This window comes from Orycteropus afer, unplaced genomic scaffold (assembly GCF_000298275.1).
Source record: "Orycteropus afer afer isolate SDZICR_OR568_19922 unplaced genomic scaffold, OryAfe1.0 scaffold00020, whole genome shotgun sequence".
Lineage (NCBI taxonomy): Eukaryota > Metazoa > Chordata > Mammalia > Tubulidentata > Orycteropodidae > Orycteropus > Orycteropus afer.
In genome coordinates, this window is record NW_006921607.1 from 14,780,875 (window position 1) to 14,794,707 (window position 13,833).

Below are 13,833 nucleotides of genomic sequence, written 5' to 3' on the forward strand. Positions count from 1 at the left end.
TTTGCTTTAAAATGATCCAGGGGATGGGTGGGGTGTGAGGGGGTAAGTGGGCAGGGGTATCTCACTGCCATCGAGTCGGATGTCTCTAGGGAAGTAGATCACCCAATCTTCCCTCCAAGGACTGGCTGGTGGGTTTGAACGGCCAGCCTTCTGGTTAGCAGTCAAATGCCTTAAGTACTATGCCACCAGAGGCAGGGATATAGATGAAGTGAAACTGGCCATGTGCTGGTCACTAGTGAAGCTGGGTGATGGGGACATGGAGTTTCATTGTGCCACTCTCCATCATAAAAAAAGTAAAAACGAATCTCCCACTTAAAGGGTACATAAAAAATTGTTATGAGTGGTTGCCTCTGGGAAGGGAAAACAGATGGCAGGGGAATGGGGAATGGGAGACTTACTTTTTATTGTTTTCTGTTTGTACTGAATTTTATTCCATGGTTCTGTATTACCTATTTAAGAACAGAGACTCATTGAGAGAGAAAAAAAAAAAAAAAAGAATCGCCCAATTTAAATAACAAACTTCAAAGTGAGCTCTTGATGATACTTCCTTCTAAGAAATGCCTTTATTTAATTTTCCTTCAAAAAACTGGATAGGTACAAGTTAGTTCCACCTCGTTGTTTGGGGAGGAGGGAGATGTGTGGGGGAGACCCAGCTGTCTATTTGCAATGGCAATGCGGTATTCTGTAGAGTCTAAAAGCTGTGACACTTGCCTGGGGTCCTCAGGAACTCAAAGGACATACTTGCTGCACAGGACAGGAGCGCTGCCTGAGACGTCCGTCCTTAACACAGTAGGGTGTGAGTGTGTGTGGTGGTGGGTGGGGCGGTGGCGGCTTGTGGGGCAGCCTCCAGGTGTGCTAGGGCCCATGGAGATGGTCAGCTAAGGAGTTAAACCCTTAGAGCGGCCAGACAATGTCATTTGAAAACACAAGGTATGAAATATAAATAACGGTCAGCTCCTTTCCTTCAACCCAATTTCTAAGCAGTTTTGTGATCAATCGATTTACAGATTGATTGTCTGTGTATTCCACCTTTGCCATCTCCTCTGCCACCGTTGCCACCAGCCTCTGGCTGGGGTGGGGTCAGCCTGACAGCTGGTGGAGGGGCTGGCGGGGAAGAGAGCATCACTGCAGCTCCTTGAGCAGGTGCAGCACGTTGACTGTATACGGGGTCTGTTGCCCGGCCGCACCCCCCAGCTGCACAGGGCAGAGGCTGGGGTGGGGAGGTGTGAACTGCTCAGGGCAATAAAGTCCGTTCAGGAGGAGCCAGATGGAGTCCGGGTCTACCTTCATCAAATGGAGGAAAAGGCTACGGAGAAATGAGAAACAGAAAGGAGTGAGCGGTGGGTACAAGGGAGGGGAGGGAAGGGAGGCATACTGGTGTTTGATCCAAGAGGCGATTTACTGGGCTCTTCAAGAAGGAATGGATAATGTCAGAGTGCTTCTGATAGCAGAACAAACCCTCTGAAGAACCCAAGATGGGGCCATTAGGAAGGTTCTAAAGCCTAACAGAAATAGAGGTAAACAGTTTCATATCCATTGACAGAGAAGAAAAGTAATTAGACTGGGCAGAACAATATTGACATCAAACAAGCTCTTGGCAAAGAAACAGGTTGATAGCTGGGGTGCAAAGCAGTTTTCAAAAAGAACAATGACAGAGCCCACTCTTCTTCACGGGCTCTGCTCAGCTCACAGGCCCAGCCAGGGCGAGGGTTGTACCCGCCCCAGAGCAGGGACTCCAGTCCCGCTTGGGGACCATGGGCGAGTCTCCCCAGTACTGAGCCTCCAGGTCCTTATCTCTGGGCCCTCCAGCTTTGCTGCTGGTCTCTTCTAGTTCTACCCTTTCTGAGGACCCAGAGACATAGATTCTCGGGGTCTGGACACATGCTCATGGCTCCGTTTCGAGGACCCGTGCACTGGTGAGGTCAGAGCCAACGGACCTTGCTGCCCTTTGAGGCCTGCCCTGGTGACCTTTGGCAGAGACACAGAGCTGAAGGGCCTGGGCCCACTGGCACCAGGCTTCCACTAAGGGTGAGGTTCTTTATCTTGGGTTAGACTTTGGGTCAACTCTTGCTTCTCATCTCCTCGTATCTTGTTTCAGAATAATTAATCCACATGCCCAGGCCCATTGCCTGGGACAGTCCAAGAGTAAACGTCACACACCTACCTGACAGGCCCACTGTAGCCACGCAGCATCCTGCTGGTCAACTCTAAGAAGGATGAGGTGTCCTCCCCTTGCAGGCCAGCACCATCTCGGATCACGCAAACCTCCTTGGAGAGGCTGCCTTCCTTGCCCGTTGTGCCTAAGTCAACCTACTGCCACTGAGTCCATTCCAACTCATTGTGACCTTACAGGACAGAGCAGAACGGCTCCACTGGTTTCCAAGGCTGTGAATCTTTACAAAAGCAGGCTGCCATAGAACAGCTGGTGAGTTTGAACTGCTGACCTTTTGGTCAGCAGTCAAGGCCTTTAACCACTGAGCCACTAGGGCTCTGTCTGATACGCCTAGGTAAGGTGCCCCTTATTGTTCTCTTTCAGTGTACCCTTTCCAGCAGTTATCAATCACTTGTCTACTATCTGCCCTCTCCCCTAGAATATAAGCTCCCTGAGGGTAGGAGCAGGGGTGCTTTGTTCACGGCTCTGTCCCAGGCACCTGGCATGGTGCGTGGCACATGGGAAGTACTCAGTCAATGCTTGTTGACTGCACGGTTCTCATCTTAGTGAGGACTCAGTGACTTACAGTCTACACCGAGGACATCTTGTAAAGATGTCATCTTATAAAAAGATCTGAGGGAGCGGTCATCTGCTTACCACCAAGGAAGGACGAAGGCACATCATTGACAGGATTCACATGGCTGAGGGAAGTTAGTCACATTTTCTCAGTCTCAGTTTCCTCATTTTTAAAAAGGGGGGGTTCCCTCAATCAGTGTTTTCCTGAGTGTTAAACGAGGAAACAGTGTTGAGGCGTGTGGTTCCTATCCACCAACTCACAGAGCACACAGCATCTCTCTAGTGGCTCACATTTACTTCCTGACAGCTATTCCTAGGAGCCGCTCCCCTACCGCTGGGCATCAAGTAGGAACTGAAATGCCTGCTAAATGGAACAGAATTTTGGTTTTTAACTTTGTTCATCTGAAAAACCTGTGCTCTCAGGGGTTTGCATCTTACCTCTGTGAAATCAGGTTTGCTTTCTTCCTTGTGTTTAATAAACATATGCTAAAGAGGCAAGAGAAGCAGGTGGGGACCCTTTGAAAATTTTTCTGGCCTGTTTTGTGCCTCAACAATTTAAGTTTTCTTTGCTTAGGATAATCTAGTGTTTATAACCTCAGCGGTGGTTGCTGGAGAAGTGATTAGAATATTCTAATTCATCGTTTCCACTTCACCGCGGAAAGGAGATGGGGCCTGCGTGGGAGACAATTTTTGTTTAAAAACAAAAATATCTTTGATAATTAGAGTGGCAAGGGAAATTATGAAAAAAATGCACCAAAAAACGGGAAGTGGATTTCTATTTACATGTGACACAGTTGACAGTTTTCCCTGGTGCCAAAGACTGTTAGAATGCAAATGGTTTCGTTTGAGGTTTTTTTTCCCCTTCAAGAACTGGAATAATTCTTCAAGCTATAGCACAGCACACTCCCAGCTTCAAGGAATGTTTTTTATCTGGGCAACACGCAGCAGTCTTGTACCATGGCCTGGGTCAGTCACAGTCCTGCTTTGACTTAGACCGCATGAAAGTGTTTCAATGTTCATTTCCCGAGTCCTTTTGAACATTCTGGGGAGCTCTGGTGGCATAGAGCCTAAGGCATTTGACTGCTAACCAGAAGGCTGGCAGTTCAATACCACCAGCCACTCCCCGGAAGGAAGGTTGGGCAATCTACTTTCGGAGTGACACCAGCTTGGAAACCCAAGGAGGGGTTGCTATGAGTTGAATTCAACTCGGCAGCGAGTTTTTTATTTTTTTTAACATGCTAAATTCAGGAGCTCCATTCATTGGCAGGAAGGAAAACGAAGGACCACTTTTTGCCCTTCGAGATCTCTAAGTAAAATGTGAACACGGAAGCAAAGGGGAACCTTGTACAAAGTTCATCTTTTGTTAGGCTTGAGCCAAACTCGTGGGAGAATTCTTTTAGGTGTCATTTCTTAGCTGGTAAAGGGGTAGACTCCTCAGAGGGGCGGAGGCCAGTGCAGTCTTCCTCCTGCCTCTGTGGCTCGAAGCAAATTATTCTGCCTCCCTAAATGGGTTTCTTCTTTGTCCAGCGGAAGAGGATCCCATCCCACACTTCAGCCTCCTCAGAGGGGCCTTCTGAAGTTCTCAGGAGATGCGGTGCAAGGAAAACACTCGCCGGTGCAGGATGAATCACTGTTCTCTCCAGTGTGTGCATGTTAAGGGATGGTTACCACTACCAACCCCGGCAGCACTGGCACCCATGGAAAGTTCTCAGCTACTCCGTAAGGGGCAAAACATTTGTCTTTTGTTTCACTCATTATTTCCTCCATACTGACTTGGCAGGGGTCCCAATTCTCCGCTAGTAGGGTTCTAATTATGCCCATTATTTTCAGGAAGAAACACATGCCATATTCCTCGCCCTCCACATGCCTGAAGTGGGGAGCAAAACTATGCCATGCAAGCAGATGGCTGGCAGGCGGGGCTCTGCTCTTGGTTGGTGAGGTGCGGCGACCTGCTGAACGGCAAACGTTGACAAATCTGAACCTAGAGCCTCATCCGCTTTCAGCACCTGGGAGCTGAGCCCGAGGTCCTGGAGGGCTTGTCTGCTTAGTGGCCCGGTTTTGCTCTAAACCCTCAGTCCTGGGGCCAATTCCTGCCCCCTCTGAGCTGGAAAGGAGGAGCCCCAAAGAGCGAAGAGCCCAAAGAGGAAAGTTAAAGTCCTGGAAAGCCCATTTTGCGTAATCGAAGGCCAGAAGACAAAGACAGGCCTTCTGCTTCAAAGTGATTGGGGCAACTGCCTGGACAATGTTTCCAGTACATCTTGAGACACGCCAGGGATGGTTGTTGAACATGCCAAATGGCTAGTTTCATCTTTTTCTCAAACCCAAAGAATACCACTTTTTAAAAAATACATGTGCACCATTTAACTCCTGGACAAAAATGTCATTCTTCTCGCAGGCCCCATCAGTGGCTCCAGGGAGTGTAGTTATCAAGAGATGATGTGGTCCCTAGAGTATCGGGAGGCACTCAGCTGTGCCTTGTGCCTCCGAGTGTCCTGAGGCGAGTGATTATCTCTCAATAACCTGTAGGGCCGTGTAGCTTAAATGATAACTTGACTTTAAAAAATTTAGAACTCGCCGTTAGGCAGTTTCTAAGCAACCTCTGTTTCCATGGCAAAGAAGCCTGGTGTTTATACTGATTTTTCACTTAAAATGCGGTTTTATTGAATTTCACTTCATGCAGGCGGCCATTTCCCCACACTTTAGCCCTATCTACAATTGACGGGTATCAGTAAGTACCTAATAAACTCCAGAGGCCAAACCAACAGAAGTGGCTCATTCCTTTAGGATCAATATCAGGGAGCTCTGAGTGACCAAACTCGGTGAGAGGGTGCCTGGGGAGGTGGGAAACGTGCTACTGGGATCTGGTTGGCTGGCTCTGGGGCCTCTCTCTTCGTGGTTCCCCAAACATTTATTAACACTAGTTTCAGCTCAGATCTAGCACCTATGCTAGGTGCTTGGGCTATAAAGACGAATGGACATGGGCTCTGGCCTCAAGGCTCCTTGTCTGGTAGGGAGGGCAGGCTGATCACAGAGACCTACAATGCAATGTGGCCAGTGCCATGCGAGAAGCCACTTGGGAGGGACTGGGGAAGCTTCCCAAGGGAAGTGGATGACAGTCACTTTTCTGTATGGAGGGAGCGGGCCAGATCTGTTCTAAGGTCCCTTCCAGCTCCAATAGTCAGCTGGAGCTTTCTAGCATGGACACTGCATCTTAAACAGAACCCCACCCCCAACCCCTAACCGGGGAAAATCAAACAGAGCCCTCTCTGCTGCAGAGGCAAACACTACAGAGTGTATCCTCTGTACGGCTCTGTCTAGACAACACCTGCTCAAAGGGAGCTCTAGAAAGCTGCCGGCCAATCACAGCCCAGCAAAGCTAAATAAACTGTAACTGAAATCCAGGGCTTCCAATCTCCTGGGTGACAAGCTATTCTTTTTCTGTCAATTACTTGCTTGAGGGATCTGCTGTTCCTTGTCTTTTTCTGGATTTATAAAATGCTCTCAGGAGCTGTCTGGGTAAATGCCAGTGGTAAAGAACTTGTGGCTTTGTGATCTGCTCATTTATTTATTTAGGGCTTCTAAAGACGTTATTCTAGGATGTCTCCTTAGGAACAGGGTACAGGCCACCTCTGCGTGGGTGTGTCCATGTGCAGTGGGAAAACACACTGCCCTGTTGGACAGCAGGCACACCCCGAGTTACCGCAGCCTCCCTGGTGTTCTGTCTCTGGCAGACCAGCCTCCCTGCTCTTCTTTCTCTGCCATCGCTTCTCCCTGACTCTGCACACGCCGATGCTACAAATGAGCCTGTGTGTTTCCTCCTAAACAAATGGCTGCTCTGGTGTCGATGTATCCTAGCCAGCAGGCAGTGGGGCTGTTTCTATACCCGGTAATTTACGCTAATGGGTCTCGGTTCATTGGTTAACCAGTATTTCAAGCCTGTCCTTCCTTGCTATTCAATTCTGCTATCTTTCCCTGCACAGAGGTCGTTTTTTATTTCTAAATGTTGGAAATGGGGGATTATGACTTGAAGCAACGATTTACTCTCCAAATATATACTACCAATTACCTTTGCAGCTATACCTACTCGTTAGACTTAACTATACTTACCTGTTCAAAACTATGCATCTATCGATCTAATGCCAACTCACATATTCACAGAGACCGGTATTAAAAATATTTAAATGCAACAATGACGGGATGGAAAGCCATACACACCAGTAGAAGCGTATGATGCTAATTGCACTCCTAAAGTACCAAAAGACAAAGTATCATAAATGCAGTGGAATGACTCCATTACTTTGTGCATATTTAAAAAGATATGGCACTGAGATGCCCAATCTGTTATAGACAATTCAAAAATAAACCAGAACCTAGAAAGATTTAAATTCCACCAGGGTAGGACTTAAGAGGAAACCCTTCCATCTGGCCAGATCTCGGCGTCCAGGCTTCCCCTGTAGGCCTAGATCCCATGACGGTGCTGCTGGGCCATTTCAAAGTGGCCCCCTGGGCAGAAGCACCACAACTCCCCTGGCTGGCGGCACTGGTGGTAGGCCACTTACAGTGTTTCCTGCCCGTCCCAGGAAGGTATGTACCTTGAAGATAAAGACATATTTAGAGTAGCCTACCTATCCTCCCACCCTCCCACTCCAGAAATATCTTCCTGTAACCTGTGCTTTGGCACTGAGCCAGCAGCCTCCACCAATGGAAATCCTAAACAGCTCTTGGAAATGTACCTCTGAATTTACTGGAAGGATGTGGAGGTTATCAGTCACGCCAGGACGCAGGGTCCCTTTAAGATGACCCATGGAGACTTTTTCTTAGGGTCCAGTACCAAGAAAAGCTGTGCTGCTCTCTTTTTAAAAAGATCATTCCTATGAATACTGGAAGATGCATAAAAGCTTGCATTTCCATCTTTGCTCTTCCTGTTAGGAAAGCTAGGGCCACATTTAAGGCGCCATCTCTAGCAAAGATGCAGAATTCTAAGTCTGCAATTTATACATTAACCTCAACCCGGATTTCCTTTGTTTTTGCTCTTTTATTTCTCCTTGTTCTTTAATTTCTTCATGTACTTCCTTTTTACCTTGTTGCATGTACTTTACAAGATGCCCAACTCTTTTATTGGAATAAGGAGGAAGTTTAAATAACAATGATGCTGTCGTTATGTGCCGTCAGGTCGACCCGACTCATAGCGACTCCTCCTTGGATTTCCGAGGCAGTATCACTACGGAAATAGATTGCCTCATCTTCCTTCAGAGGAGTGGCTGGTGGGTTTGAACCGCCAGTCTTCTGGTTAGCAGTCAAGTGCCTTTAGGCACTACACTATGATGATAACTACTAATTATTGGTTTTTTTATTTTTAAGGCGTCCTGGTGGCACAATGATTAAGCACTCAGCTGCTAACTGATGGCCCTTGGAACCTAACCTACTAGTGACTCTGTGGGAGAAACGAGCTAGTGATCTGCTCCTGTGAAGATGACAACCTCAGAAACCCTCCTGGGGCCAGGCTACTCTGTCACACTGGTCGTTAGGAGTCAGAATCGACTCAATGGCACACAACACACTGACTTTTTACTCTGTGCTGGTATTTTGTGCTAAAGAATGAACATACATGACTGTACTGAATCCTTGTAGTAATTATGTTGGGTGTGTAATGAGATGTTTATTCCAATCTTCTGGATGACAAAACTGAGACGTCAAGAAGTTAATTAACTTGCCCAAGGTTACACTGCTCTTGAGCAGCGATTTGAGGCCAAGCTTAACTCAGTATTCATCTTTGAAATCTTTCAACTCTCAACACAGTACTTGGCTGTTTCCCTAGTTACTTTGCTTGGTACTGAGGTAATCACATTCACTCCTGCCTCCGAGGTGTTCAAAACAGACCACAGACTCTGCAAAAGTAACAAAATTGCTACCCTGTGGTATGCTTGGGCTTTTGACAACTAAAGCCCACTCTGTGCAGACACGTAGCTGCCAGGCTCCATCTGCCATTAAGTGCATCTTCCTTCCGACCCAGCATCTGTGTGTACGTGCACGCCCACACCACACCCTGCTTTTCCACTGGGTGGTAAAATGGTTGACCCTGGCAGATTATCAATCCTGTGACAAGACCAAGGAAGCAAGGAGAGGACTGGAAGCATCCATTTCAGTAGCACAGAGACCTAGCAACCTATTTGTTTGTAATCTGCATGGCAGCCGTCTCTTATCTTAGACACCATGAAATCATGCCTGTATATGCACAGTGAACAGCTTCAGATTTGAGTGTATTTTTAGAACAATGGACCTTGAAAAGAAAAGCAGCAATGCCTGTCAAAAGATGGATAATAGGAAAGCTAACTACTTGGGTCTGGATTTGTCAACTATTAATCAAATGTCAAAAGGAGAAATATTAGGAGTGCTCGCATTTCCATGCCAGGCACAATCCAAGGGGGAGAGAGCTTGCAGCCCAAGCTCAAACAAACGGCCCACGCCATTTAAGGAGATGAGCTACTAATTGCAAGCTCAGCTGAACTAAAGGATCACCTCTATGGCGCCTGCTCTGTTCAGATATAATAGGCCCGTGTGTGGGTAAAAGAGAGCAGGTGGGGCCCTGACAGGGATGAAATGGAGGAGCCAGCGCCAGTCCACATTCGTCCCGAGTTTGAAGGCACCGGCTGGTTCTTTGATGGGCTAGGATCCTACTGCTAGAAAGAGAGCAGGGAAGTCAGTCAGTAAAGGGACCTTCAAAGCTGGTCCTGGCTTCTTAAGCAAACTGGGGTGAGGGTGGGGCTGGGGTTGCACAATTACTGTGAAAAAGATCCTTCTGTGTGAAAACCCGTTTGGATTTCAGTAGAGAAGACAAAGCAGGCTGAAGACAAAGAAATATATACAACTACATATGTATATAAGCCAAAACCAAACTCACTGCTTCAGAGTTGATTCCAACTCACAGAGACCCCTACTGGGTTTCTGAGGTGGTAAATATTCACAGAAGTTTTGCCCCATCTTCCTTCTGCAGAGCAGTTGGTGCATTTGAACTGCTAACCTGGTTAACAGTCAAATGCCTTTAGGCACTCCACCACCAGAGCTCCTTACATGTATATGTAAAACCAAACTACCTGCCATTAAGTAGGATCCAATTCATAGCAATCCCTCCTTGGGTTACGGAGGCGCTATCACTCCATAGTGGTGGTTCAGTAGATGGTTCAGTCTTCCTTCAGAGGAGTGGCTGGTGGGTTTGAACCACCAACCTTCTGGTTAGCAGTCAAATGCCTTACGCACTATGCCACCAGCGCTCCCACATATGTATATAGTAAATAAAAACTACATGTTGTTGTTGTTATTTGATGTTGAGTTGGACCTGACTCATAGCGACCCCTCCTAGGATTTCCAAGGCAGCATATACACATGTAAATTTGTATGTAAATATATGCAAATATATACAACAATATATACAAGTGCATATGTGTATCATATACCTAATACACCATATATTTAGTAGGCTTATATATACCCCATATTACACACACACACAATGAACATACCACATGCCTCTGGAACATCACCACCATGATGCTGAGACCTCCTCTGTCTTGTTCCCTTCTATTTTCAGTGCCTACAACAGGGCCTGGCACATAGTAGGTTCTCAACTGACCCAACGAAGGAATGAAGACCCAGTGGACTCCCTCCACATCCACATACAATCATCCACACAACAAGCCTGTGAGGAAGTGTTATCACCACTCTAGCTTACAGAGGACAGAAAAGAGGTGTGAGGATATGAAGTCATTACTCAAGGTCACACAGCTAGTAAGTTTTGAACCCTGGCTTATCTACCTCCAAGACTGGTACCTTTGCCCACATACAGAGGCAAAGGAAGCAGAGAGGGCAAACGGCCCCTCCCCGGGCCCCACACAAGGACCGCAGAAGACCACCGAGTGGCTGTAGAGCCAGAAGGTGCATCTGTGGGTCGCTACCTTCTGGCTACCCCTGGACTCCGGGGTTAGTAGGCAGGGGTAGCACCGGGGTAGAGATCAAGCAGTCTGCAAGCACTGTTCCTCTGCTGTGAGATTTGCTGGGTAGGAAAGTCATCTTTTAAAAGTAAGTATTGCCCAGTACCATTGCCTTTTCGCTCCAGGGTGGAAGGGCTCACTGGAGATTTAAGACCTCACTGCAAAGACAGGGAGCCTCACAGGCTGCTTAGAAATCAGCCCAAGGAGTGTGGTTTTAACCACGTTGAATTTAACTAGGCTGAGTTTGTGTACTGGCTCAAAGGAAAAACAATGAAATTTGGGGCGTGTGCTCTTATCTAAGATTCCTTTCATGTGTGAGAGGAAAACCTTCATAGCCAGAGAAGCACAGAGCTGTGGAGGCCCAGCGCATGCTGGGAGAGATGTGGGAGGCTTCCAGGGCCACCTGGGAATTCAAATCCATTAAGTTTGCCTCTGCAATGGGCTGAGATGGGGGCTTGGCTGATATGACCAGTTATTTTGTAATCCAGTGCTCACCCTCAGGGATACTGCCTTATTTACAGCTCATGGTATGTTGACCCCTCCTTCCACACCTCAAATATGATTTTCTCATTTGTTACCCATTGAAGTTATTAACTAGAAATACTTTGGGGGAGCTGGTATTTTTCTTGCATCGCCAGTTTACAGTGACACCTGGTGGTAACACACAGCAAGGTTATACCCTGCCCCCACCCCTGACCCCCTTCTCCCAAGTTGCAAGATTTATGCTTCCCCCTTGCAAGGCATATTCGCCAGATACAAGCATTAAACTGGAATGGCATCTCCGTTCTTAGCATTTACAGCCTCAGTTATATCAACCACCCCTGATCAATTTCCATTTCTACAGTTTACAGCCTGGATGTAAAAGCCTGCCACAAAGGCTATATTTAATACGACAAATTAAAAAAGCAAACACAGGCTTGGTCATTCCTTGGAGCCAGGGAAAGCCACCGAAGAAAAAATCGTTTTCCTTGCAAGAAAGGACTTTCATGAAGCTGCCCCTGATGTCATTTTCCCACACGACAGACCCAAAGATGGCCCTGGTCACCGGCTCATTCCTCATTCCTTTCAAAATGCCCACACCCTCACAGGCTTCCCCACCAGGCCTCCCCTAGACAGAGGGCCAATTCCAAAACAAGCTGGTTGCCTGCACAGCAATGGGGAACTCACTGCCTCTGAAGGGGCCTGGTTCACCTCCGACAGATCTGCCTCTAACCTGGTTCTTTCTCTGAGCCAAGGCTCAATTTCTGGTAACCGTCAGGCTACAGGGCTCCCCCTTAGGCTCCTGTAAAGACCACGGCAGCTTCCTCTTCTCCCATGGGTGAGTGTGGTGGGGTGTCTCACTCTGACTGCAATGCAGAGAACACTTAGGAGGGGGCAGGAGTGGACACCGAGGACGAAGGAGGAGGCTTCTGCAGGCGTTCAGGTAAGAGACGGAGGGTGGCTTGGCCTAGGCGGGTGGCTGGGCGGTGAAGAGAAGCAGGCTGTTTAAAGAGAGATTCTGGAAGTTAAGGAGGCAGGCTTAACTTCTGGAGTAGAAGTGGGATGTGAAGGAAAGAGAAGAACTGAGGATGAACAACTAGATGGTGGGATAGGGACTCCATCTCATACCAGTAGATATGACTGTTTCACTTTGAATTGGTCCATCTATCTCCCTCTTTTTACACCTTAACGAGGCACACAGAGACCAGGATTCCTGTGGTCTCAGACTCTGCCCAGTTAGCGAGCTTATTAATTTCTGCCTCAAGATGCCAAACTAGCTCCTGATCAAGGACAGCACTGAGATTTTCCCACTTTCAAAATGAGTTTGCAAATGATGTGGCTGTGAAGCCAGCAACCTTGCGCTGCAACCCCCCTACACACACATATACACACACCCCAGGACTTGGGAAGGGAGGTCATCTGACTCAAATCTGCATGGAATGTGGCAGAGCAAACAAAGGCGCTGCAGCCAAGTGGAAGGGTCGCAGTTCCTCCTCCAGAGACACCTCCAACACCAACTCAAGTGCTGTCGAGGCCCAATTCTGGGTTTAATTGCTTTAGCATTAAAAATGAGAGTAAGAAATGAAAAAGATAATGAATTATGAGTATTAGCTTGTTTAATGGAACTGAACTTGAAGGGTGGGTATGGGGAGGGAGCAGGAAAAGTACAGTGGGACAGGGAATGTGGGTATCAGATCTTGGTAACCCTGCTTGTATCAGGAGCCTAGAAGATTCTTCTTAAAGATACATTCTTAGGTTCTTGAGTTGTGCTTTACGTGGTGGTGGTCGTAGCACAATGTGCTTCAGGGTACCGCCTGGGGAGGACTACCCATCTTTACCCTAAATTGGTTCTTTAAGGATTGAGAATGCCCAGGGGGGAGGGGTGGGGACCAGAAGCTTGCTGGGATGCACCCTTGTGCTTGAGGGATCATGACTGATTTTGGGTGCAGGAGATGTGATGGGGAGAGGGACAGAAAGAAAAAAAAAGTAGGGAAATCAAGAGCAAAAAATTGCAAAGGACTATAAATCAATTCAAAAAGATATTCCCATCACTCCCAGGGCATGCAGAGAGTGCAAGGTTTATAAGGGAGTGAATGGAGTTTCCTCATTTCACAGTCAAAGCAGCCTCCATCCCCACAGGTAAGATGACTCCCAGAGACTCCAGTCCCCACCAAGGATGATCAGGGACGAGTCTCTATAAGCCCGCAAGGGGGAGGGAGGGACTGTTCCCTTGCTCCCAAAAGTGAAGCCCAGCTTTTGGCATTAGGCCCAACCCAGTCCCAGTTCAGAGGAGGGCAGTGCTGAAATATGCGCTGCTCCCAGCTGAAAGGAGAGCTGGGGAAAGGTGACCCAATGCACTTTGGCTCTAAGTTTGGAGAACGCCGCTGTGCTCAGAGTTTCAACTGAGGAGAAAATGCCTTAGTATTTAAGGAACCAGACTTAGCTTCTTCCATTAGAGGTGGTACAAACTCACTGCCCTCGAGTTGATCCCAGCTCATAGTGACCCCTCCTTGGGTTTCCAAGGTGGTATCTCTAAAGAAGTAGATTGCCCAGCCTTCCTTCCGAGGAATGGCTGGTGAGTTTGAACTGCCAGCCTTCTGCTTAGCAGTCAAATACCTTAGGCACTATGCCATCAGA

The 13,833-nt window shown here is 47.6% G+C and overlaps 1 protein-coding gene across 1 annotated transcript in view; it reads right to left on the reverse strand.

The window, feature by feature from the left end:
• Positions 1 to 1,122: 1,122 nt before the first annotated feature.
• The window catches only part of TTI1 (TELO2 interacting protein 1), a 34,140-nt gene continuing 21,429 nt past the window's right edge, over positions 1,123 to 13,833 (reverse strand). The window contains exon 7 of the mRNA XM_007934656.2: positions 1,123 to 1,306. Coding sequence (XP_007932847.1) covers positions 1,123 to 1,306 — 184 coding nt within the window. The remainder of the gene's footprint in view (positions 1,307 to 13,833) is intronic.